This window comes from Carassius carassius, chromosome 4 (genome assembly GCF_963082965.1).
Source record: "Carassius carassius chromosome 4, fCarCar2.1, whole genome shotgun sequence".
In the NCBI taxonomy this organism is placed as follows: Eukaryota; Metazoa; Chordata; class Actinopteri; order Cypriniformes; family Cyprinidae; genus Carassius; species Carassius carassius.
Genome location: NC_081758.1, coordinates 18,312,492 through 18,337,377, shown reverse-complemented (window position 1 = coordinate 18,337,377; position 24,886 = coordinate 18,312,492). Strand labels below are relative to the sequence as shown.

Genomic DNA, 24,886 nt, shown 5'->3' with positions numbered 1-24,886 from the left:
ATTTAGAATTTTCTCAGTTTAGTTCATTATAGTGGACAGCTAGATCTTGGCCTTAAGATTTCTAGCTTTGTCTGGATCTTTGGGTATGCCTTAACACTGGCATGCAGAAATCATGTTAATGGCATGGATAGCCAATGTGTTGTGCACTGAGAGCAAGAACATTGATGTTCTGTTTATACTTTTAGCACCTCTTCACAGAACAAATAGATTCAGGGTTTGGAGTCTGTCTTACTGTTTTGTTCCAGATATTGACCTCAATTAGTAAAAGTCAGTCAGTCGTTGAGTCCAAAGCTGCTCTGGCATTCTGTTCAGCACTCTCTGGAATCTCTGCTATATTTAGTGTGGCCGGTACAACATGCTATGAATCTCAAACAACTTTGTGCACAGTTGGCACATTGATGCTAAATCTGCAGAGCAACAACAGCCTGCAAAACATTCTTATAAGTTATCAGTCAAGCCAAGAGTGTTGGCTAATGTATGATTACATGGTTTGCAGGAGCTGCCCTTTGTTCTCTTATCTTCAGCCAGTTGTAAAGTAGGTCACATCTTCAGTGGGTAAAAATATATCACTGCTGGTGGATGCCGGATTCCGTGTTGACTGATGCTGCAGGTATTAAGTGGTCTGCTGTGGAGAAGACCCTGTTTGCAATGATTCTAGAATATGCTTGACCTTCAGCTGAAAATTTCTTTACCAATAGGCTACTGTAGTCTCTCGTTTTTAAAAACAACAATTCAAAGGTCAATGATTAATCCATATCACATCAACCATTTCAACCAAATGTTAGTTCTTTCCTTGCATGACTGGTAATTATTTCAACATCCAACATAATATTGCATATTTCCAATAATAGTTTACCAATCAATGCTTGACAGTGTGGTGCTAAACTAAACATTTGTTGAATCTGTTTAAGTGTTACAGGAAAACAGAAAGATTTCCAGTAAAGACTGTACCTGGAATTGTTTGTCGCTTTCTGCTTTACCCTGTGGCATATTTTAATGCACCTCATACCAGCTGGGTCAGACCATTTGAAATGGTTCACGCACTTGTTGTCTCATTATTCAACACTTTACAACAGTGAGTGAGCAGTGTACAGACAGTACACCATGAGGACAAAAATGAAAACTGACTCCTTGTCTTTGTTCAAAAATGACTTGAACAGTTTTAGACATGCATAAAAGGTTTTAATGTCATTACCTAAAATTCCAATGAAGTTAAAGTCAGTTTCTCTCAAGTTCACACAAGTCTCCCATCCTATTCGTGTTATTTTTTATTTTTTGAAAAAATTTCACTTTTTTGTTATAGAATTATGTTATATAAGGTGACACTAAAGCGGCCAAATACTGTAGATTTAGGGGCTGCTGTATGTGTGGGATTCTGCACCTTACATAGTTATGCAATACTGTGCTGTTTTCCTCCTACGCCGCTTTAACATTTATTAATCTCATGTGCCTATCGCTTCAAAGCTACATTGGCCTGTGTTGTATGATGTAGTAGTTGTTGTTGTTGTAAAAACATGAAATATCCTTCTCTTAACCTTTGGCAATAGCCTGAAATTCACATTCCTTGAATATGAATGTGTTATAAGCTAACGCCCACAACAGAAAAACAACAGACCAGCTAAAACTAGACTGCTGTTTTCATTGTGGTTAAATAGTTTTTTTGCGGCAAACACAATTGTAGTTGAAGCTTTTTCTGCTTTGTAGGCTGCGACTAAACTTAAGATTTTCCAATAATATGTGGACATTCAAACAACACACGCATATTTACTTGTTGAACATTTCATTTTTAAACCACGATGGGCTCTTTACCACTTTGCACTGATAAAGCAAGATTGTTTATTTTTTATTTTTGTTTAATTAATTAAAAAAAAAAAAAACATTTGGCCAAGTTTTAGCAACTTGCTTCCTCCAAACTAAGCATTTATATGTTCTTTTATATATGTTTATATTATTATTTTTAATACATTAAAATTTATAATAAAAAGTAGCTACATATTTTGGACGCCCCCTTTAAAAAAGGGGAATTTGGGCCATAAATCCATTGTGGGTTAAAATGTTCAGGGCTAATCTGACTAGTTCTATACTTCATTCAAAACCGAGAATAGAGCTAGTAACTTCAGCATGGAGAATTTCTAACTAAAGAAACAGCTCTGTACTTTGAAAGGAGAAACAGCTCTATACTTTTAATGAGGAGTTCAGTGTGCTGGCATACAGTTGGGGAAAGTCCTTAACTGAGTGTAACAGGCACATGTGTAATACTGTACATTCCTTTCACACAACTCTCAGTGCTGCTGACTCAGCCTGTCACAATCGCTCTCTGACTTTCAGGATGTGAGAGATTGAACTTCACACATGGAATTTTTATCTTTTGGCAGCACCTCCAGAGGCTGATTTTAAAGAAACTGCTTTCGACACTGAATAACCCTCAGTGTTATCCAAACCAGAAGAAATAACTTGAAGCAACAGAGGAGGAATGAGAACTATTAATAAGCACTATGGTCTTAGAAAAGACCATGCTGGAATCAGTTTTTAGAAATCTGTTATACTATTATATATATTTTTTTTTTTCACAGATACGATCAGTTAGTTTGCTTTCATGGACTTTCGATTTGTTTTCTTTAGCCACATGTGTTTCTTTGTCTTAGTTTCCCGCCAGTCATCGGTCATCATCTACACTCATCTAGTCATCACACCTGTTCATTATCACTGTCTGTTTAAGTTATTCCTTCTCGGTCCCTCATATGGTTCAGTCACCGTTTGCGTTAATGTGTGTTACTTCAGCATGTTTAGATTATTCTCGTGTAGATTAAAATTCATGTTTGAACGCTATTAATCGTCTTTGTGCCTTCTTCTGGGACGCACGTGAAAATTTTGAATTAGGTTATGTTTTTTTATTTCATTTAATTTTTAATTCCAATTAAAGTTTAAATAACTTTTTGTGTGTTTTATGTCAGTTTTTAGTTTATTTTTTTATTTATTTATTTTTTGGGAGAAATGTTTCCTTGGCAATTGCCCTAGCTAAAATATATTTTTAAATATTATGTTATTTCAGTTAATGTATTTTATTTCAAGTGTGTGTGTTTTTTTTTTGTTTTTTTTTGTTAACAATAATCCTGGTTAAAACATTTTAAAAACTTATAACAGAGAGATGATGAGCAGAAGTTCTACAGAGTAGCGTCAGTGATGGATTCCTGGGTTAAGGTGGACAGGAAGTGCTTGTTTTCTCAGAGACTAGAAGGAGACCATGGGGCAGAGAGTGGAATCATGTAGGTGTGTCTACTGTCCCGGCTCCTCATTGGTCGGCTCTGAGTGCATAGTATTATTGCATATCATTGACTCTCAGATTCAGTGCTGAATCATGTTACAGCTATGCATGGGAAGAGAAAATGAAGTAGGAGAAGGAGCTGGAAAGAAAAGGGTGGGGGGTAAGCAGACAAATCATTTGGAGCTGGAGTATGGTTACCAAGTTTTAACATTCAGAGCTTCCTGTTTATTCAGCATGTATGTTTATAAACTACATAATCACATTTAAGTAGATTCAATTAACTTAAAAGGTTCCCCTCTTGGGATCGCTCTCTCTTTGTCACTGGCTATCTCCTTGTGTCAATCAAAATCAGATATAGAGTCAAAACAATGCTTTGCTTTATTTTAAGAGCACATGTTGCAATTAAGATAAATGTAAATGTTTACTGGGACGTTATGTATGCAATGCAGGGACGTTACACAGAGACATTCCACCATTTACACACTTGCAGGGCTACCTTTCTGCATTCATGATGTGGATATCGATTGTGCTGCTACTATCTGGCACCTGTACAGCTGATAAGAGGTCCTTGTACAATAAAAATGTACTTCAGAACTCAAAACTTCTTCACCAGTGAAAAAACAGTTTATTAAAACTAAGCTGCAAAAACAGCTCATTTTACAACTGTCTGGTTATTACAATATGAGGTTGTTAACACTGGACAACTGCAAAAAGCAAGTTTAATTTTAATGGTCAGTGAAAAAGTGGGAATTGTCTTTAAAAGATGAATTATTACTACTACTAATAAATGAAATGTTGAAATAAAATGTTAAAATTTTAAAATCTATATAATAATGAATTTATTATTCTATAATTTTAAAAATATATAATTAACCTTGAACAATATTATAACTAATTATAACAACTAATTATAACCAATTATATAGATAATAATAAGAGTTATTATTATTGTTGTTATTAAAAATGTAGACAAATTTATGATATGCTCCCTTTAGTTAAAAAATATTATGGTCACATTTGCTGGGATTAGAAGATGCTCTCTGCGGTTGGTCCTCTCTGAAGAAAAAATAAAATAAAAATAGATCTGTCTATTAAACCTCTGGGAGGCTGAGGTGCTGGACTTATTGAGCTGTCCACATTTATAGACCTTGTGTTGCTCAGCCCCTTTTCAGCACTGTTCAGAATCAGAATGGGCTTTATTCGTCAATTTTGCAAACACGCAAGGAATTTGTTATGTTTTTTTTTGGAAGCTCTTGGTTCAAACATAAATATATATAAATATATATCTCCTTTTCTTTTCAAAACAGTTTGAAGACGTCTGGGCATTGAGGCTATGAGTTGCTGGAGTTTTGCTGTTGGAATTTGGTCCCATTCTTGCCTTATACAGATTTCCAGCTGCTGAAGAGTTCGTGGTCGTCTTTGACGTATTTTTCATTTAATGATGCGCCAAATGTTCTCTATAGGTGAAAGATCTGGACTGCAGGCAGGCCAGGTTAGCACCCGGACTCTTCTACGACGAAGCCATGCTGTTGTTATAGCTGCAGTATGTGGTTTTGCATTGTCCTGCTGAAATAAACAAGGCCTTCCCTGAAATAGACGTTGTTTGGAGGGAAGCATATGTTGCTCTAAAACCTTTATATACCTTTCAGCATTCACAGAGCCTTCCAAAACATGCAAGCTGCCCATACCGTATGCACTTATGCACCCCCATACCATCAGAGATGCTGGCTTTTGAACTGAATGCTGATAACATGCTGGAAGGTCTCCCTCCTCTTTAGCCCGGAGGACACGGCGTCCCTGATTTCCAACAAGAATGTCAAATTTGGACTCGTCTGACCATAAAACACTATTCCACTTTGAAATAGTCCATTTTAAATGAGCCTTGGCCCACAGGACACGACGGCGCTTCTGGACCATGTTCACATATGGCTTCCTTTTTGCATGATAGAGCTTTAGTTGGCATCTGCTGATGGCACGGCGGATTGTGTTTACCGACAGTGGTTTCTGAAAGTATTCCTGGGCCCATTTAGTAATGTCATTGACACAATCATGTCGATGAGTGATGCAGTGTCGTCTGAGAGCCCGAAGACCACGGGCATCCAATAAAGGTCTCCGGCCTTGTCCCTTACGCACAGAGATTTCTCCAGTTTCTCTGAATCTTTTGATGATGTTATGCACTGTAGATGATGAGATTTGCAAAGCCTTTGCAATTTGACGTTGAGGAACATTGTTTTTAAAGTTTTCCACAATTTTTTTACGCAGTCTTTCACAGATTGGAGAGCCTCTGCCCATCTTTACTTCTGAGAGACTCTGCTTCTCTAAGACAAAGCTTTTATAGCTAATCATGTTACAGACCTGATATCAATTAACTTAATTAATCACTAGATGTTCTCCCAGCTGAATCTTTTCAAAACTGCTTGCTTTTTTAGCCATTTGTTGCCCCCGTGCCAACTTTTTTGAGACCTGTAGCAGGCATTAAATTTTAAATGAGCTAATTAAGTGGATAAAAGTGTAAAATTTCTCAGTTTAAACATTTGCTATGTTATCTATGTTCTATTGTGAATAAAATATTGACTCATGTGATTTGAAATTCCTTTAGTTTTCATTTTATTAAAATTTAAAAAACGTCCCAAGTTTTCCGGAATTCGGGTTGTATATATATATATATATATGACATTGAGAACAGAAAGATCATTTAAATGAGAAAGAAAACATTTAACTAATAATAATAATGTGGTATACATCTGGAACAGAATATTTATGTATATATTTGTGGATTATTTACGGTATATAAAGCTGTATAAATAAAAATATGTATATGTATTAACATAATACTCGAGAGAGAGGCAATAGTTAGTTATTAGGAAATGAATTACAAAAGACAAGTGGTCATTTATGTATTAGCTGTTAAGCTGGAGATGACATGAGGGGAAAATATGCCTCGGCAGAAATCTGTCACGTCTGCCTGAGGGGAGAAGTGTAAACAGGTTGTGACCGGTGTGAGAGGGGTCTATGATGATTGTACCTGCCTGATTTTTCACTCTGGAGTTGTACAAGTCCTGAAGGTTGGGCAGGTACACACCTATTATCATTTCAGCTGTTCTAACAGTCTGTTGCAGTCTTCATATATCTGATTTGCTGGCTGACCCAAACCAGACAGTTAAAGAAATGCACAGAACTGTTAAACTGTGTCATCTGCACCTGTGGAAGGTTGAACATTTTTAGTTGACAAAGGAAGTAGAACCTCTGCTGGGCCTTCTGCACAATGGAGTCAATGTGATTGCCCCATTTCAGGTCCTGTGTGATGGTGGTGTCCAGGAATCGGAATGACACTTCTGCAGCCACAGTGCTGTTCATGATGGCGAGTGGGGGGTGCAGGGGGGTTTCTCCTAAATCTAAAACTGTGCAGCATTCTGTATTTAGGCAGTTTGCAGGTAAGATTAGCTTTATTAAAATCAAAGAGAATGATTATGAAAGAGTCTGGGTAATGCTGCTCTCTGTGTGCGATCTAATCTGCCAGCTGTTCTTGCGTCGTGCTCACACTCGCATCAGGAGGAATGTACGCACTCACCAGAATAAATGAGTAAAACTACCGTGCCAAATTAAAAGGCTTACAGTTAATAAAGAAAGTTTTCAAATTTGGGAATCACATCTTCTTTAAAATGGTCACGTATGTACACTACCGGCCTTCATTGATATAAAAACATAATCCACTGCGTCTCGTTTTCCCTCGTTTTCTGGAAGCCCCTTCAATGAAGCACACTGTCTGGAATGGCTCCGTTCAACCAGGTTTCCGTGAAGCAAAGTGCAGCAGAGTTTAAAAGTCCTTGTTTGTGTGGGTGAGGAGTAGTAGTTTGTCTGTTTTATTTGCTAGGATCCGAGATGAATGCCAAGTAGAGGCAGACAAATGCAGCTCTGGAGCGCACACTGTTCCCCCATTAGATAACCACCAGTTGTTATGATATGAATCTGCTTAGATCATACCCTTACTCAAATCTTCATCAGCATTTAGCATGATGGGGTAATACTTTTGCAAGCTAAACTCTAGCAGCTAATCAGCTATTATCCACAAACAAGATTTTATATAAATTATAAAATAAAATAACGCACAATTCTTTGCAAAACATTTCATTCCCATCAATAAGCTGCCACATTTCCACAAGTGCTTGGGTGCAAAAAGAAAAGAACACAAGGGAATTATTAAAGGTGTGGTGTGTATATTTCATGCCACTATCAGCACCTAACCAAATGTTATTTTGACTCCTAACCCTAGGGTTGTGGGTTCGAGTCTCGGGCCGGCTATACCAAGACTTCGGTGCCTTTGAGACAAGGCACCGAACCCCTAACTGCTCCCCGGGCGCCGCATCATAAATGGCTGCCCACTGCTACAGGTGTGTGTTCACGGTTTGTGTGTGTTCACTGCTGTGTGTGTGCAGTTTGGATGGGTTAAATGCAGAGCACGAATAATGAGTATGGGTCACCATACTTGGCTGATTGTCACGTCACTTCTTCACTTCTTCTACCCTTCACTAGGCCAGGAATATACAGCGGTTTTGGCACAAAAAAAAACTGGGTTAGTGGTTCATGTGAGTCATTTTACCATGGCAGCATCGACCTCATTCTCGTTTTTCTCTGCACAATAGCTATGGCAAATCGTCAGTTTTAGCACATTTATTCAGAATACAATATAATGCACATTTTAAACTTTTATCTCCAGCTTGCAAAAGCAGTTTAACAGACATGTAAATGGAGTCTCAGGCAGTAAAATGTGAGTGTTTGTGCGTGCATGTGTTGGGATGGTAGTGGGAGGATTTCTCAGAGCTGTCAGCTCCTGCTGCACCTGCTGTTTTGCAGCTCAGAGGCGCAGGAGGAGTCAAGGCTCATCATGACTAAGGAACAGAGGAGAAACAGAGGGTATGCGAGTCAGCCTGTTGCCTGAAAAGGAAGAGAAGGGAACTCACTTTTCCTAATAAAAGAGCTGCTCAGTCCCTTTTTGGTGTGATTTAATTTTAGAGATTAATTAAAATGTTACATAACGCACATATGATTCCTACTATAACTGAGAACATTAATTCAGTGGGATTAACTGTTTATGCATTTGGTCATTCAGTATTTATGCCCACTAGGTTTCCAAACAGGTTTCTCATACACTTCCCCAATTTTTCGCACAGACACTTAGTCCTGCCCCAAAAGTCATGCCATTGCTTGAGCCAGTGAACTGATTGCAGAGACATAAAGTTAAGACTTTACTGGTGTCACCATCATGGACTTTCTGTTCCTTTTGTGTTTCCTTATTTTGGTCAGGAAACCAAATCTCCTGTTTCTCCGCTGGTTCCGCCCAGCCCTGAATCTCCTGTTTCTCCACTGGTTCCGTCCAGCTCTGAATTTCCTGTGTCTCCGCTGGTTCCGTCCAGCCCTGATCCTCCTGTGTTCCCTCCCAGCCTCCCTTTCCCGCCTCCTCCAAGACCAGTCAGTTCCTCTGCTCCGTTTCCACTGGTTCCGTCCTGCCCTGAATCTCCTGTATCTCTGCTGGTTCCGTCCAGCCCTGATCCTCCTGTGTCTTCGCTGGATCCATCCAGCTCTGAATTTCCTGTGTCTCCGCTGGTTCCGTCCAGCCCTGATCCTCCTGTATTCCCTCCCAGCCTCCCTCTCCCGCCTCCTCTTAGACCAGTCAGTTCCTTAACCCCATCTCCACTGGTGCCAGTCAGTCCCGCAGCTCACCTTCAGTCGGCGCCATCTAGGCGTGAAGATTCGCCATGGGAATTCCAGTCTCCAGCTCCACCTTGGTGTGAGGATTGCCTGTCTCTGCCTCCAGCCTCTGAGTCCTGGACTCCACCTCGGTCCTTCAACCCAGCTGCTCTGCCTTGGCTCTTAGCTCCCTTGTCTCCACCGTGGCCCGGCATCCCACCAGCTCCACCAGGTTCCCTCATCCCTTCGGCTCCACCTTGGTCAGTCGTCAACCATCCGCCGCCTCGGGAATCCATTCCTCTGGCTTCACCTCGTCAATCCATCCCTCCGGCTCTGTCAGGCTCCTCCTTCCCTCCGGTTCCACCTCCATCCTCAGTCACTCTGGCTCCGCAGCATTCTTCCAGGGCCCCGCCTCCACCTTGGTAGCCTGAGCCTTCTGCTCCACCTTGGCCCTCCGGATCCTCTGCTTCACCCTGGCTCTCCGTCTGCTTGGCTCCAACCTGGACTCCTCATCCACCGGCTCAGTCTCCATCAGTCGGCCCCCTGGTGTTGTCGGCTCCTCCTCCACCATGGCTCCTCCCACCGTCGACTCCACCGTGGGTCAGCATCCTGGTTGGTCTCTGGATGACCATCTGGCTTCTCTTGCTCCGGGCTCCTCCCTGGCTCCTCACTCCATCCACTCCACCCTGGTTCCATGCTCCATGCTTCCTCTCCATTGCCTGCCCCACGCCTGCCTCCAGAACCCCCACCCTCCCTCCGCTGGAATATCTCTTTCGGTGCGAGGACGCACCATTCCGGGAGGGGGCGAACTGTCACGATCATGGACTTTCTGTTCCTTTTGTGTTTGGTCATGTCCCATATATAAATACGTAAATACCCTGTCTGTTTAGTTCCTCCTGGTCCGCAATTGATGCTAAACATCTTATGTATCCTGATGTTATGTCCTGAAGTTCTGATGGTTGAAGATTTGTGTTGGATGTACCCTTTTCTCCCGTGATAATTAAAATAGTCTTTTGATGTATATCCTTCTCGTGCATTGTATGTACAGTCCAGCATACATTTGTAACAACTGGAGAAATTAATGTAAAAATGTACAGTAAAGGTGACACCTTAAACATAAGATTTGACTATTTTAAAAAGACTATATGGTTCAGTATCATAAACGAAGTAGGTACATTTAATACATTGTACATTGGTACATTATATATATATGTATATATAAATATATATATATATATATATATTTTTTTTTTTTTTTCAAAACACTTTGAATGCTTATACAGTAAACCCTTAAGTCAGATTTATAACTGTAGGCCTATTAATGTTGCTGGCCACTAAAGCTACACTGTGTTCTTGTTCACTACCCTGTCCACAAACCTCTGCAGTCGCATTCTCTATTTAGTGTCCTATTAATCATCCACTGACATAACAGTTGTATTTGTGCCATAGTGTGAATTGTCAACCCTTTGTACAGCACAGCCTCAGTCTCCTTATCATCAATGCATGACACATCACAACCCCTGGGTTTCCTATACTGCTACTCTGCAAGAGCTCAAAAGTATATTCAAAGCATGACTGAGGAAGAGAAAGTATAACTGTAAACTGTAGGTAGTAGATTAATAACTACAGTAAAATAAATAAATAAAAATCAATTAATGTTAGTTAATTAATTCATGCACTTTAATTACCTGTATTAAGCAGAATCTTTGCATAGAGGCATTAAACCTATAATACATTTGCCATCACTGAAACTATCCAGAAAATAATGCTGATTACTATCATAACACTAAATCAAGAAATCAGACAGCTCTTCACAGTCGGGAACTTGAACCTTTGCCCCTATGGTTTAAGAGTAGACAAGCCCAAAGTTATGCAGTCTATGCTGGGAGTCGTAAACTCTGGGACCTCAACTAGCCTGAGAAATCTCATACTATCAAGTTCCCTCCTTCTTATCCAGAGCCATGATGCAAAACAAGATGAAGCAACTGGCCTGTGCATGTCAATAGCTCAGAGAGCTCTCACAGCTGTTCCCTTCACTAGTTGTGTTTGCTTTGTTGCTGTGGTCACAGATGGGTGTGAATGTTTGGGTTTTACAGTATGTTACATCATGACACACACACATTTGGATGGAAAACTGACTTTCATGTAGATTGACTTATGACTATATTATTGGTTGTATATGTCACAGCATAAAGTGAATTGAGATTGAGAAGTTGTAAACAAGTTTAAAAACGGTTTCTTTTTTTAAAGCATCAAACAGATGAAATAGTACTCTAAAAGTACAATCACAAAAATCACTTGTCTCTGCTATACTGTAAATTTTAAGAAAATGGTTCCACTTCAGAGTTCTTGAGTATCTCAGCAATTTCTATTTATCTATCTATCTATCTATCTATCTATCTATCTATCTATCTATCTATCTATTTTTTCATTTATTTATTGAAAAAAAATTTAAATGTTATTTGTTAAAATTAAATATAATTTAAAATTCATTGCTAGAGAAAATAAAATAATTTTAACCTGAGGTAAATCAACATTTTCTAAAGGTTAAGCACCTAATTTCACTGACCATTAAAAACTAAATAAATAAATGTATTAATATTTCATGCCTCATTTTGTATAATTTGTGGAAAGTGCCACTTGTACTACTATATACAATTTTACGAGTGAACAATATATTTTGATAGACAAAGTACCTGAGGAGGCTCTCAATGTTCTCCACTCCTGCTCTTGATGAAAACATTGAGAAGATATTAGGATAAGGATAAGCAGAAGATATGATGGAATTACATGAGGAGCCTTTATTTGCAATTTTCCTCAAACTGGTGTCATAACAGTTTAAATAAAGGCCACAAGATATGAAATGTACTAAACACAGTTAAGGGAGCATGATCGTATCTTCTAGAAGCTCCATTCCCCTTTGAGCGTGAGGCTCGTGGTAAGAAGGCACGACAGAAGGATTTAACAGTTATTAGGAAAAGCTGAGACCTGTATAGCGTCAGCATGGACTAAATCAGCAGCTGCCATCAATAGTAATCCCAGCTCTCTTTTTGTTGGGGCCCAGGGTCAGCACAGTACAAAGGGCCTGACCTGCAAGAGTCAATGGAGTAGAGGCCTATAGCAGGACAGAATAAAGTGCTGGGTCAAAGCTGAGTCATCATAGAGCCTAGAAACAGCACTAGACTGCCTGTAGAGAAGACAATACAGTTGTAGACTTATGTAATACACCTGCCAGCTGCAACCAGCTTATCTGGGTGAGGATGTACCCAGGCATTTCACATTTCAGTGCCTCTTGTTATCTTGTCCTCATTTTCCGTTTGCGAAACGTCAGCCCTTAGGTTAAAAATAAGATAAGATCTTTCAGCATGATAACCCAAAGCAAACTAGCAAAACAACTATACAGTGGCTGACAGGAAGGAATATGAATGGCTTTGAGAGCCCTAATCACAACACTGACCTTAATACAAATTTAAACCTGTAACAACTTCTGACAAATGTGTGTAAAGTTAGAAATATAATAATTCAAGTATATGCTGTAATGTGTTACTAATACTTTAAAATAAATGTTATTTAAATATGTGTTATTTCATAGAGTTCATGTTAATTAGTATTTAGTTCATTTACATTCAATTTTATACATTTATGATAATAAATATATATAAATGTATTTTTATTGTGTTTGTTTTTTGTTTTTTCCCACTTAGGCTCTGTCCTGCACGTGTGAGCCTAAAATTATGTCAGTAATCATAACACATGAATGACGCAACTACCATGGCTTTTCTAAATATGTCACAACTGAGCGGCAAATCAATAATCAGCTTGTGGTCCAAATTTATGCATAACCTATCACACTTACCCCCAGCAATGCAAATACACATTTAAAAATGACCATAGATTAAAATATGTATTGGCCTGGCTTTAATTAGGACATTTAGTCCATAGTTAAATTAGGACAAGTAATTTTTATAAACATTTCTTAAACATTACTGGTGTGCATCTTTTGACAAAACAAGGGCACTGACATATTTTAAGATCAATCAGTGCAAGTTACTTTCAGTTGAAAGACTTAAGCTCAGACTTACGTCTGGGACTAGGCTTAAGCCTTGTCTGTGAAACCGGAAGGTCGTATGAAATAAGCCATTTGAGCAATAAGTTGGCATAAAAGCATTTCAGTGTAAATTATGATTATGAAAAATTTAAATTCATTAGATGAAATTATGGTAAGGAACTAAATTCAATAACTATTATATTAATTTAAGCCACAGTTTATATATATTTTTGTATTATAACAAAATTCTTTATTTGGGTCTGTTCTAACATGAATCTTAGTTTATAAGCTAGTATTTTTTAACCAACCCTGCTGGTCAAAGTTTATTACCTCACTTGACCCCATGGTCACTTCTTGACCCTAGTGCCACCTGATAAGCTGAGGTCAGAAGGTTAACCCCTATAAACCAAGCTGGCGTCTTGAAGTCCAACACCTTGAGGTTTCAGTCTTATCTTGAAATGTTCTGCATCTTAAAATAAAGCAATGAAAAGGACTAAAAGAGAAAACGTTGGTTCTGTAAAAGAGAAAAACAGAAAGATTCTGATGGAGGATGGTGTAAATTAAATTTGTGGTATTTGATGTGCACTCTAAATTAAAGAGGTATGTTTATAGAGAAGTATCACCTAAAACTCTTCATTGACACTATTTGTGAAACTACTAGAACATCCTGTGGGTGCACTGTTTTTAGTGAGAGACCAGGAATGAAGTTATTTCAGATTTTGCTCATGTTTTAAATTCTAAGTAGGAGCCTGTTTCCTTTGATGCTCTACTGCCAGCGTAGTTTTGTTATAAATAAAACAGAAGTACAGCTGAAGTTATGGATGGAGGTTTATTTATTTCCAAGGAAGAACTAATACAAAAGTTAACACCATTATGAACATACATTTCAGTATCTAATGTTCATAATGATCTCTGAAATGAAATCACAATGAAATAAGACAAAATATACCACTGAGGCAAAATAAACTCAATAAAATATTGCACTTAAATTCTAAAACACATCATATTTCCACTAAAGGTGTTTCCTGACAGAGTCAAGAGTTTAGCTTTAACACTGGACTACACGGAAGGCCAAGCGTTGGATTGTAATATTGACCAACCACAAAAAGAAGCACTTTTCTTTTTGCATTTAAAGCTAATTCTTTCTTTAGTGGCCAATTTTGGTTCAATCCTAAACTATAAACACAATAGAGAAGCAGATCTTCTTAAAATCATCTCTTCAGTTCTGAAATGGGTCATCCATTTCTCTAAGGTGTGCTACAGCTACTGTTCCCATAATAATTGAGAAGACAGGATCTATCTAATGGTCGTTTGCCTGAAAAACAAACACAATGAATGCCCAACATAATCATCAGAACCAATAAATGAAAACAAATCCAAAACCCGTTCAACTCAAAAGTGGCATGATCAACACTCGCTTTGAAGGACTTTTTGTTTTTCCCTTTTTGTCGCTTTAAACTGAACAGCAATCTCTAGGACTAAAAGAAAATAGGATGATTATTAGTGAGGCTTACATAAATGATAAAGCATGGTAAAATCAGTTCTTCATCAAGGCCACTGTTAAGACAACTTTGCTCCAAACAAAAACAAAACAATTGCCCAATTATAAACCCTTTACGTTACAGATGAACCTATAACGCACAGACTGTGTATGAACACATATGACTAATTCTACTATCTATAACTATCTACATTGGTATTGGTTTAAACTTTCTCCAGACCTCAACCAGACATGAGCAGATTTCTTGTTTCAATTCAGTAAAAAAAAAAGTGCTTAATGAAAGCCAAGCATGAACAGAGCCTTAACTACATTATATAGTAGTTGAACGAGTTTTAAAAACAAATGTACAACTCATTTCAACTGGATTTGGACATCTCTGGATCGGATCCATAGTCCTTGTATTGCTTTACAACTTGGCTTTTAAAGCATCTGTGTCATCCTCTGGGTCATATCTGGCTTCACTGGTCTGCAGAAACATTATGACTTCTGGTGCAGCAGGACAAAAAGGGAATGTCATAAGTCTTTGAAAGCCGACTTGCATCTTTGTGCATATCTTCTTCTCTCTTTATTGAATGTGTTTTTCAATATTGAATCTAATATTCCTTCTATAGACTTCTTTGAACTGAAACAGTGCAATCAAAACATAATCTACACCATTTTTGTTTTCATCATTTGGCAAAGTGAGAAGATCACCTGAGAATGAGTGCTTTTTTGCAATTTTAAAGCCTGCACTGCTACACCCAACAAACAGAGAGACAACAAACTTTTCAGGCTGCCTGCCCGGACCCCACCCCGGTTTTACGTATCTCTCGGCTCCTGTCACGCACATGAGCGGCAAGAGCTGCTGGAACAGGACTGTTGCACCATGATCAAACAACATGTGCAACAAATTTAACACCAAGCAAACCATGTTTGGCTTAAAGGCATTCTACATTTAGAACTGAAAATAAAGTCCATGTGAACAGAAGAAAATAAAATAAAAGCAACACTTATAAGTTGGTGAGGCAATGTCACAAGAGCGTCAAGATAGCATGTTACCAAGAGCAGATTATTGAATGAGGAAACACAATCAATGAACACTACAGATCTCAAAAGAGCTTAAACAAGATCAGTGCATTACGTCAGTCTGTTATTCTTCAGAATCAGTTCTCTGTGTTGCTTGTGGCTCAAGTGAGAGCATTCCGTTGCTTAGTCCAAAAGGCTGAAAACTGAACTAAAACAATCAGCGATCTTAAAACCCAAGTGAGGAAAAGGAATGTGCAAAAAAAACAAAAAACTGAGGCAAGAGGATGACACGTTTCTCAGCTGTTCTGCGAATGGTTGTGGTTGTAGTGTGCATTTCTCTTCAGATCTCGGACAAGGCCTGCATGTTCTTTGTCAACCTTTACTGAAAAGCATGAGAAAAGTGACTACTTTGACAAAGCTCTGCAGGCTTAGTCCGATGGGCCGTGTTCCATCCAAGGGGCTGAATATCTTGGTCAGGTAATTTGACAGTAACTTCCTGCCCCTTACATCTGGATTTTTTCCCATAGAGGTTTGTTTTCTCTCGGTAGTGACAGCAAAGTGAACAATCGCTGTCATTGGGAGATAAACAAAAGTGAAAGCTCCTAAAGCCCAATCCCTTTGGACTCATGCCATGCATTTCTCAGCGTGATGGGCAGGTGTCGAGTCGCTGCTCCGCGGTTGATGTGTCTTGATCTGGATTTGGATCAGTCTGATGGAGAGGGGAACAAAGAAACAGCTGCCATGAGATAAACGCATTTAAACAAGGCTGAAAGCTGTTCCCTGATAGAAATATTTTAGCCACTAAACTAAAAGCTTACCTCAGAATAGGGTGGAGGGGGTCGGAAGCGGAACTCCTGGATGTAGGCGAATAGCGGGCCATCAAAGTTGTCCCGCCGTGATGACACTTCCAGACAGCTCTGTCTCTGTTGTTCTGTGACCACCTCTGCATATTCTGGAGGAGCTGCGCACAGCAAAAGCGATGTATACTGTTACCGTGTCAACCACATTATCTGTTTCTTCTTGGCACAAAATGTGATCTCCACATCCTCTTTAGTGTCTTATTCAAAGGAACAGTAAACAACAATTTAGAAGACTTCTACAGTCTTTCCTATACTGTATGTGTAAACTGAAAAAGGACAGATTCAAATCCCATTGCCTCCATGAATGCAGCATCTTTGCTATTACTGCAAACATCCCTCCAAACAAGTAGCACTAAGTGAGTGTTCCTTACCTTCAGGCCTCTCAGTGAGGGTCATGCCTAACCAGCTCATGGTCATGCTGCATTGACTGCTCACAGAAGATGTCCGGCTACCGAAGGGGTGGAGAGGGATGGTGCCAACCACTAGAGGCAGGTTTAAAGACAGGTTCATGGCTCCTGGGATGTCTACATACACCTGAAGATAAAATGATTGGAATATTAGGTTAATCTTTTCACAAACAATGCACCTTGATTTGTAAATACAGCTTTTAGAACCATTCGGTTGTTATGTCTGACATCAAGTGTTACTGTGTCTGGGTCCAAAAGCAAACAAATGGTTCTAATATACAATCACAGTGCACTGTAGGACTACTGCAAATCATAAATCTAACCTTTAACGTTATACTGAAATCTCAGCTGGCCAGACAGTAATTCATCTTTTCTTAATCGTTAATAAAATATTGGTGTCCAGGATTGTGGGTTTTTAGAGTGACAGGCATGAATAGTGCTCATAAACAGCTGTTGAGATGGCATTGAAATAAAGCAGAGATTTAGACCTTGAAACAGTATTCGATACATCACAATTCAAGTTAACAAGCAGACTCCAGGATCCAGCTTAAACAAGTAGGGATGACCCATTCATTGAGTCAGCATATTTTCAATCATTTAAGATGAAGAGCGTCTGCCAAAAGGCAGGAAACTAAAGAATTTGAAGGAGGCAATACATATAACATTGCTTATGTATTCATAGCCTATGAATCAACATTTCCTCAATATACTTAGATATGAGTAGGTCCTAACCATTACACAAGAAGGGCACTAACAGATTGGTTAGAGGGGATAATAGGCAATTAACACTCACTGGCCTGAATTTCATCAGATATTTTAGGCTGATCTTCTTATCAGTATGTGCAGGAGAGAACTTGCCATAATCTTGTGTAATCTTATTATCATTCACAGGGCTGCATCTGTGGAAGCGCAAGAAGAGCCTTCAAGGAAATTATCCTTCAGCTGCTTGAAATTGACATGGAAAGCTTTCCAATTACTGCATTACTAGCATTTTGAAGCTATAAAGATGACCAGCACTTGTAGAGATTATCGATAATCACAATGTGTGCCCCAGAAGACTTCAAAGTCAACCCAAACTATAAAAGCACATGACTTACCATGAGTGAGTACTCCACTCTAATGATACTGCAGTCAAGGATGGAGGGTGATACAGGCGGGATCTTCAGCATCTTTCCATTCCACGTTTCCGTCTTGCCAGAAGAAAGTGACTCCCCTCGGATGTTGGCCACTAATTGTTTTATCTCCTTCATCTTCCCTTTGGCAAAGAAGGTCTGTGTTTGGTAAATGGCGGCCTTTGGCACAACCATGCGCGAGGAGCAGTTTTCAATTTCAGCAAAGATCTGAATAGACTCTCCTGTATAAAGATATTGTATAATGTTAATGGTACAAAATAGTATGAAGGGGAACATGTAGGGCTGCAACAACTAACTGATTAAATTGATAATAAAAATGATTTTAAATTAATTTGATTATTGCCAGTCACGTTGCTTTACAGTAGTGACTAACAATTCTGGCTATGAGAAGACATTAAAGGCAAAGTTTAAAGGTTAAAGTTAAGTTCACACAAAAATTCACATTTTGTCATAATTTATTCATCCTCATGTTGTTCCAAACCTGCATAAATTTCTTTCTAAAGAAGATATTTTGTACAATAGAAGAAAAAAATTCATACGTGTTCGGGGGTAAGTTGAGGGTAAGTAAATGATGACAGAATTGTAATTTTTGGGTGAACTATCCCCTTAAGAGCTTCAAACAAAGTTAAGAGTTTATTGTGGCTGTACCTGTCAGATGCTTTTTTATTAATTGAAAAATAATTAATAAAACAGATTTATTGATTATGCATATTGCAGCCATCATGTAAAAGTACAGTGGGGTCCAAATGTCTAGTGAAAATGTTAACTGATTGAAGATTCACCTGGAGTATAACCCTTTCGTTCAATTTTGGCACTTAAGGAGATTGGACCTGAGGTGCAAAACCAGCAGCATAGCGTCTTTTCTTTAGTTCCTGCCTGGGGAGACTGCCAAATAGAATAACAAAACTTTAAAATGCAAGAACCTTAACTGGTCATTATTCAACACTGCATTGATGAATAAGTGATGCAAAAACTCACCAGCAGGAGAGGAGTGTTGATGTCAATGTGCTCAAAGACAGTGAACTCTTTCTTGGTCTTCATGGGCAGAAGCCACGGCCTGTGCAGCTCAGCCTTCACCCAATAGCGCACACTGCCATGCTTTCCTTCGAACGAGGTAGCCAGAGGTCTGTACGTGCACAACACAGAGAACATTTGAATAAGAATCACAACATATAGTGAAGGTGAATAACTATTAGGTTTGGGGCAACATCCGACCGACACTCACGTTTGTGGAAGCTCAAAGCTGAATGCATACTCATGTCTTCCTGAATGAATAGTGGTGAGTCCCTCCTCAGAGTTATCATCATCTGAAACAGAAGAGAATAATATTCCAAATATACCTTACCTGCCAAAGCAATGAAAGCATCATCTTCTTGTTTATTACATTATCTATATCAAACACACACATTTCTGCTAAATGCATGAATGTAAAACACCCTTTGATAAAGAAGTTGATTCTCATAAACCCAAGCAAATCATGATATGCATCAATATTATGTCATACCCGTGAATGAGTGTTTTATCACATGTATTATGATGGTGTATTCACTTTCAATATTTATTCTGAATGGGAGAGACATGCTCAAGATCCACTGCAGTTCAAGTGAAACTAAAGGTACATTTTTAGCAAACTTCCAATGTTAAATAATTTGTTTGTGTAACACTAATGAGCACCGGTGGCTTTCGTTTTGCCAGCTCAGCGCTCAGCTTAGCGGAGCCATGGTAAACAGGCACGAAGCTGTCAATCAAGGGCAGAAACCAGCAAGAGAAGACCGGCTTAAACCGGAGCCGTCGCGCTCATTATCCAGTCAGTGTGCTGCAGCCTCCCATTGAATCCCGTGTGCTGCGGCGTGGACCTCAAGAGTATTCTCCCATTCAGCAAAACACGTGAGATACATATGTCAAAAAACACACACCAGAAATCACAAACGACAGAAAACCGACCAGTTTCCATAATATATCGACCTTTATTGTAACCAGTCAATCATACAGGAGCGGCAAAGACAAATTACACATGATTTAGATTCGAATTTTACATGGGAATACATTTCTTTGAAATTACAACACTGCATACAACTAACAAGGTCATAACATGCACTACTTGATTTGTATACAAAGAGTTTCAACATAAGGCAAATAACGTCGCTTTTCCTGTACTAGAAGCCACCTCAGGCTAACAAATATACAAAATAACGAATGACTGTATGTAAAATACAAGTCACGTTTTCCACTGGGTTAAGCAAACTTTCACACTTGTAATTTTGTAACCCGGTGTTTTGATGCCGGCGGTACAGTGGGAAACAATGCGGTGGTAGAACCATAGGCTGTATAAAAACAGATAGAAAGTAAAAGCAATTTTTTTTTGGCAAAAGACGACCAATTAACTGCCTTATATTTAGCTCATTAAATATTCATGAGCTCCGTGCAGTTGCAGAAACTGTAAAGCGCGCTGTAGCTACGGGAACATTACAAATATCAAACAATTTATTGCGTTAACTGGGGTGAAAATAGACAGTTGTTTTTGATTTTGTACGTTAAAAGTGACTTAGAAAGTCGGACAAACTTGAAACGTCATACCGAAGTTAGCAGTTATCAAAACAGCTTGCAAGATGCATTCATTTATCAAGTTTTCGTCTTAAATATACAAACGAGAGTTTATAAATGTACAGCGTAAAAGAAGATAACCGGGGAATACATTTACCCAGGATTTAAAAAAATATATGTTTTTAACAATTTCAAGTGTGAAGAGTCCAACAGTGTATGCAAAAAAAAAAAAAAAAAAAAACCTTCCAAAGAACCTAGGTTGTCAGTCAGCATTGACAATTGAATATTGGACCACTGAATGCATTTAAATTTAGCTACAGTATGTGCAGTATGTGCACTACAGCCCTTGGTGCAAAGTTGCTGCTGTTTCTCTCACTTTCCGCAAAAGCATGATGTCATAGAAGACACGTTGACGCCTCCACCAATCAGAGACAAGAACGGCTAGACACTGCATCAAAACAGGATTGAACCGCTTCTAACAATGGGTGGAAACTTAAGACATAATGCCGAAAGGTCTGCCATTATATATCTGTCATAATATATAGAAATCATGGACGTAGTTTTTTTTTTATTTTCCCAAAATAAATATACTGATGGAGCACCGAAACTAATATTGATTTGGCTGTAGCAAGAGATGAGCAAACTGTGTGGTCACCATTCATTCAAGCTACTTCACTGACAGCAGAAAGAATGCATAATAAGTATAATCAAAATAGAAAAAAAGGCTGAATATCACGCATTTAGGTGATTTAAACGGGATAGTAAAAATGGGTCATCTACGTCTATTGTCAAATCATTATTTTGCATGATTGATGAGTCTGCCATGTTATATTCTGTGTATGGTGCATTTTTTGTTTTGATTAATTAGCCAGTCGGTTTTAATAAATGAATACATAAACACAATAGAAAAAGAAAATAATATATATATATATATATATATTATATATATATATATATATATATATATATATATATATGAATGCACACAATAGTCTATACAGGTCCACTAGTCAACAAGTACTGTGCAGCATCCAAAGTATGTCATGTCATCCTGGACCACTGAGCATCCCACCAGTACATTCAACAGCTCTTTTCGGAACAAATCTACACAAAGAGCATGTTTGGTCTTTATGCTTACCTCTTTCATGGCCAATAAGGATGTCTCTATGATTCAGATATTCAACTTCTTCTGTATAATTTTGAGTGTAGGCAGTGTTGGATCCAGCATTTCGTGATTCTGTCCAACGAACTTTTGCGAATCCTTTTGCATGAATATTAAGTGACTTCACACGAATCTCTCCGGTGACTTCAATAATAACTCTTCCTGAGACTGAGTCCCCACTGGAGAAAACAGGGACATTGCTGTCATTTAGACAGTCGTAGGTTACAATGAAGCTCTTCACCTTTCCTAGCACCATGGTGGCAAGAAAATAAAATGTACAAAGTTCTATATAGACAAAACAAAATCACAAGGCAACGTCTATGAAAATATTCTCTTATGAAAAAACCGAGAGTAAACACTGGATAGTGTCATTGAGATGCGAGAGCTAAATAACAGCAAAATATGCTGTTATCGCGTCTCGGTGAAGGCTTGACGGTCTGCAATGAAAGACGGTGAAATTTCGCCACCAGCTCACTTTAAGCGCTGCTCTTGTGAAAAACAAGTCAGTGCGCATGCGCGCGGCTCCTGTCCGTCCCCCTTCTTCCGCTTTTTGTGCAGCTCTTTGACCTGGACTCAGGAGACAAATAAGAGCGAACAGCTGAACAGTGTATTAAAAGAATACGTGGAAGTCTAGACATTTTTCGCACGTTTATGTAGAGCCCACATTAATATTTGAACAGTTTGGTTATAAGAGTAACATGTTTTAGATTGTTAAACATTTGTGGTTCTGTTACTCAATGGAGATGCACAACAGGAACATAAGCAGTTTAGAGCATTTATTTATTTTTTATATGTATTTACCCCCCCCCCCCCCACACACATGCAAACATGGTTTTAGATGTTGATAAAGAGATAACTTTTATGTCATAATATATGTCACTTGAACTGAGTTTTTGCAGGAACCCTCTTTCAAATATATACCCCCACCCCACCCCATATATTAGGTCAATTGAGTATCCTTCCCCCATATTTTTATATATTCTTAATTTCATATATTTCATTTCAAATTTTATAATTCGAGTTTAAATTGATTTGTGTTAAACGTTGTGTAAATAGGCTATTCCTTTAAATGGTATATGCAGAATCAGTATCAGCCTTGATGGCACAAGGAGTAGGAAAAAAAGATCAGTATCAGTATTATAATAGAGATCAGTATTATAGAAGATGAGGTTGATTGAAATATTTTCACATGCAGATTTATCCGCTATGCTGGTTCAATATGTCAAAAACGGATGCGCCTCCCAGCGGCTGCACAAACTCTTTCGTCCTTCTGTGTCTTGCTTTAGTCGCTGGGTTCTGCTGCCCTCTAGGGGTTTGTTGGAGAACAGTAATTTAAAACCATTATTGCACCCCTGCCGAAAATTCTAGGCAACAACAAGGTGATGATATTGCTGGTTGAAGCAGAATTGTATTGTTTACATTTATTTACTTTTGTTAACAGATAGTTTTGTTTTAGTGTGACTTTTAGTAAAGTCATAATAAATGTCAAATTACAGGTTTCCTGAGAAAAGTTGCTAAAAAGTTAAAGAGTAAAATTGTCTTTAGACAACCTTTAGTCTGTGCACAACTCAAAACCGTTTTCAAAAGTGAACTGTTTAAGACAAGTGTTAACTGGAAAGCAATGTTGAAATGGCCAAGAGAGGCAAGTAAACATGGTTCAGGGTGATGTGTCAGATATTATATTATTCTCATTTGAATTACCTGAAGCAAAACAGACTGTTTTGTAAACGGTAAGATGTGTTGGATTTTCATGTCAAGATGTTCCAAGTTTTATTTTAATACTTGGACTTAATATGGAGATAAATTAGTAAAAATGCAATTATTGGATGCTATTAGATGCTATTATTTGTGAGAAATTTAATTAATTACTCTAAAACAGTGGAGCAATTGTCTTTTATTTTCATAGATATTTGAACAGTTTTGTTACAGTGTTGAAAATAATAATAATAATAGTAAAGAAACTCATACAGTGGTTACAGTCCATACTTATTTGATTGATGATAGAGGTTAAAAGCGCAAATGCAGTACTGAAAAGCTGCAATATATTCTGAAATTAGGGAAGACTAAATAGCATCTTGAGTTGGTACTGCACTTTTATGATTCTACAGTTTTCAATGGTAACAGTATAAACAGTTACATTATCTCTCTATTTATGTGAGAGAAATTATAATTCATTAATGTGATATTATAGCATTTTAGTTGATACCAGTAAATGATCATTAGTCACATCATTTCTGGGCACAAAGGTTAATTCCAGATGTTTAAAAGATGTTGAATTCGGTGGCCTCTTCAGTTTTACCATCAAGACATACTTCACCCAGCCATGAAAGTATGTGAAAGATGAAAAAATATTTCTGAAATCAGGGAAACAGTAAAAAAAAAAAAAAAAATCTTTAGTGTCTCACAAATGACTGAAAGTGAAAGTTGTGACAGGTATGGTAACCCATACTCATGCTCTGCATTTAACCCATCCAAGCTGGTTTATTAAAGCAAATGTCTAATAATATGCAGACAATATGACTGGAACCTCTTTATATATTTATTTTAGAGGATGGTGATGATTTGTGGGGCATCATAATGTATTGTTAGTAAATTTGTTCTGTGTGTGGTGTGGCTAGCGAGAAAAGACCACACGTGTCTAACTATTACTAAATATTAAGAGCTCAACTGTACTGAAACCCGACTACACCACTCTGATATTTTATACAGAGAAAATGGAAATAATATGGAATATGGAAATAAAATTAAAGCACATAAGTTTGTGCACTAATATGGACCAGAGACACGAGCACCATACAAGAGTATCTTTATTAAGACATAAAAACCAAGTCAATAACACACAGGGTGGAAGGCCATGGCCTCAAGCTGGACCATAAAAGATTGTACACACAAAAAGGAGAATTCACACAATCACTCATTGAAAACTGTAACAGATTAACAAAAACACCAAAACAATGACTCTAAATTACATATAGTGCTGAGGGCTTATCAATCAATCCTCAAAAAACCAAACCTCACTCACACCCCAATCCGTGCTGCGTGCTCCATACTGCATCGCCACACTCAGTGTTCAACCCCACACCAGAACGCAAACGGATCAACAGAGCCCTCAGCTCCTAAATACAAAACATACACTCTCACATACAACCAGTCACACTCCCAAAAGTACACACATAAACAAATGATCACGAGGATAAATTGGTATAGACCAGCTTGGTACACTAACCCACCCAACACTTTCACACAAAGAAGCCACGAAACAACCCCAAATAC

The 24,886-nt window shown here is 38.3% G+C and overlaps 1 protein-coding gene across 1 annotated transcript; it reads right to left on the bottom strand.

Annotated features, from left to right (window-relative positions):
- Window positions 1–13,816: 13,816 nt before the first annotated feature.
- On the bottom strand, window positions 13,817–22,072 carry LOC132138886 (arrestin domain-containing protein 3-like). Its single transcript, XM_059547712.1, has 8 exons — window positions 21,590–22,072; window positions 19,133–19,214; window positions 18,886–19,033; window positions 18,690–18,792; window positions 17,872–18,128; window positions 16,739–16,901; window positions 16,326–16,468; window positions 13,817–16,216 (listed from the first exon to the last, which is right to left on the bottom strand). Exons 1-8 carry the CDS (start codon window positions 21,867–21,869, stop codon window positions 16,148–16,150), a joined length of 1,245 nt encoding a protein of 414 aa, XP_059403695.1. The 5' UTR covers window positions 21,870–22,072; the 3' UTR covers window positions 13,817–16,147.
- Between the last annotated feature and the right edge of the window lie 2,814 nt (window positions 22,073–24,886).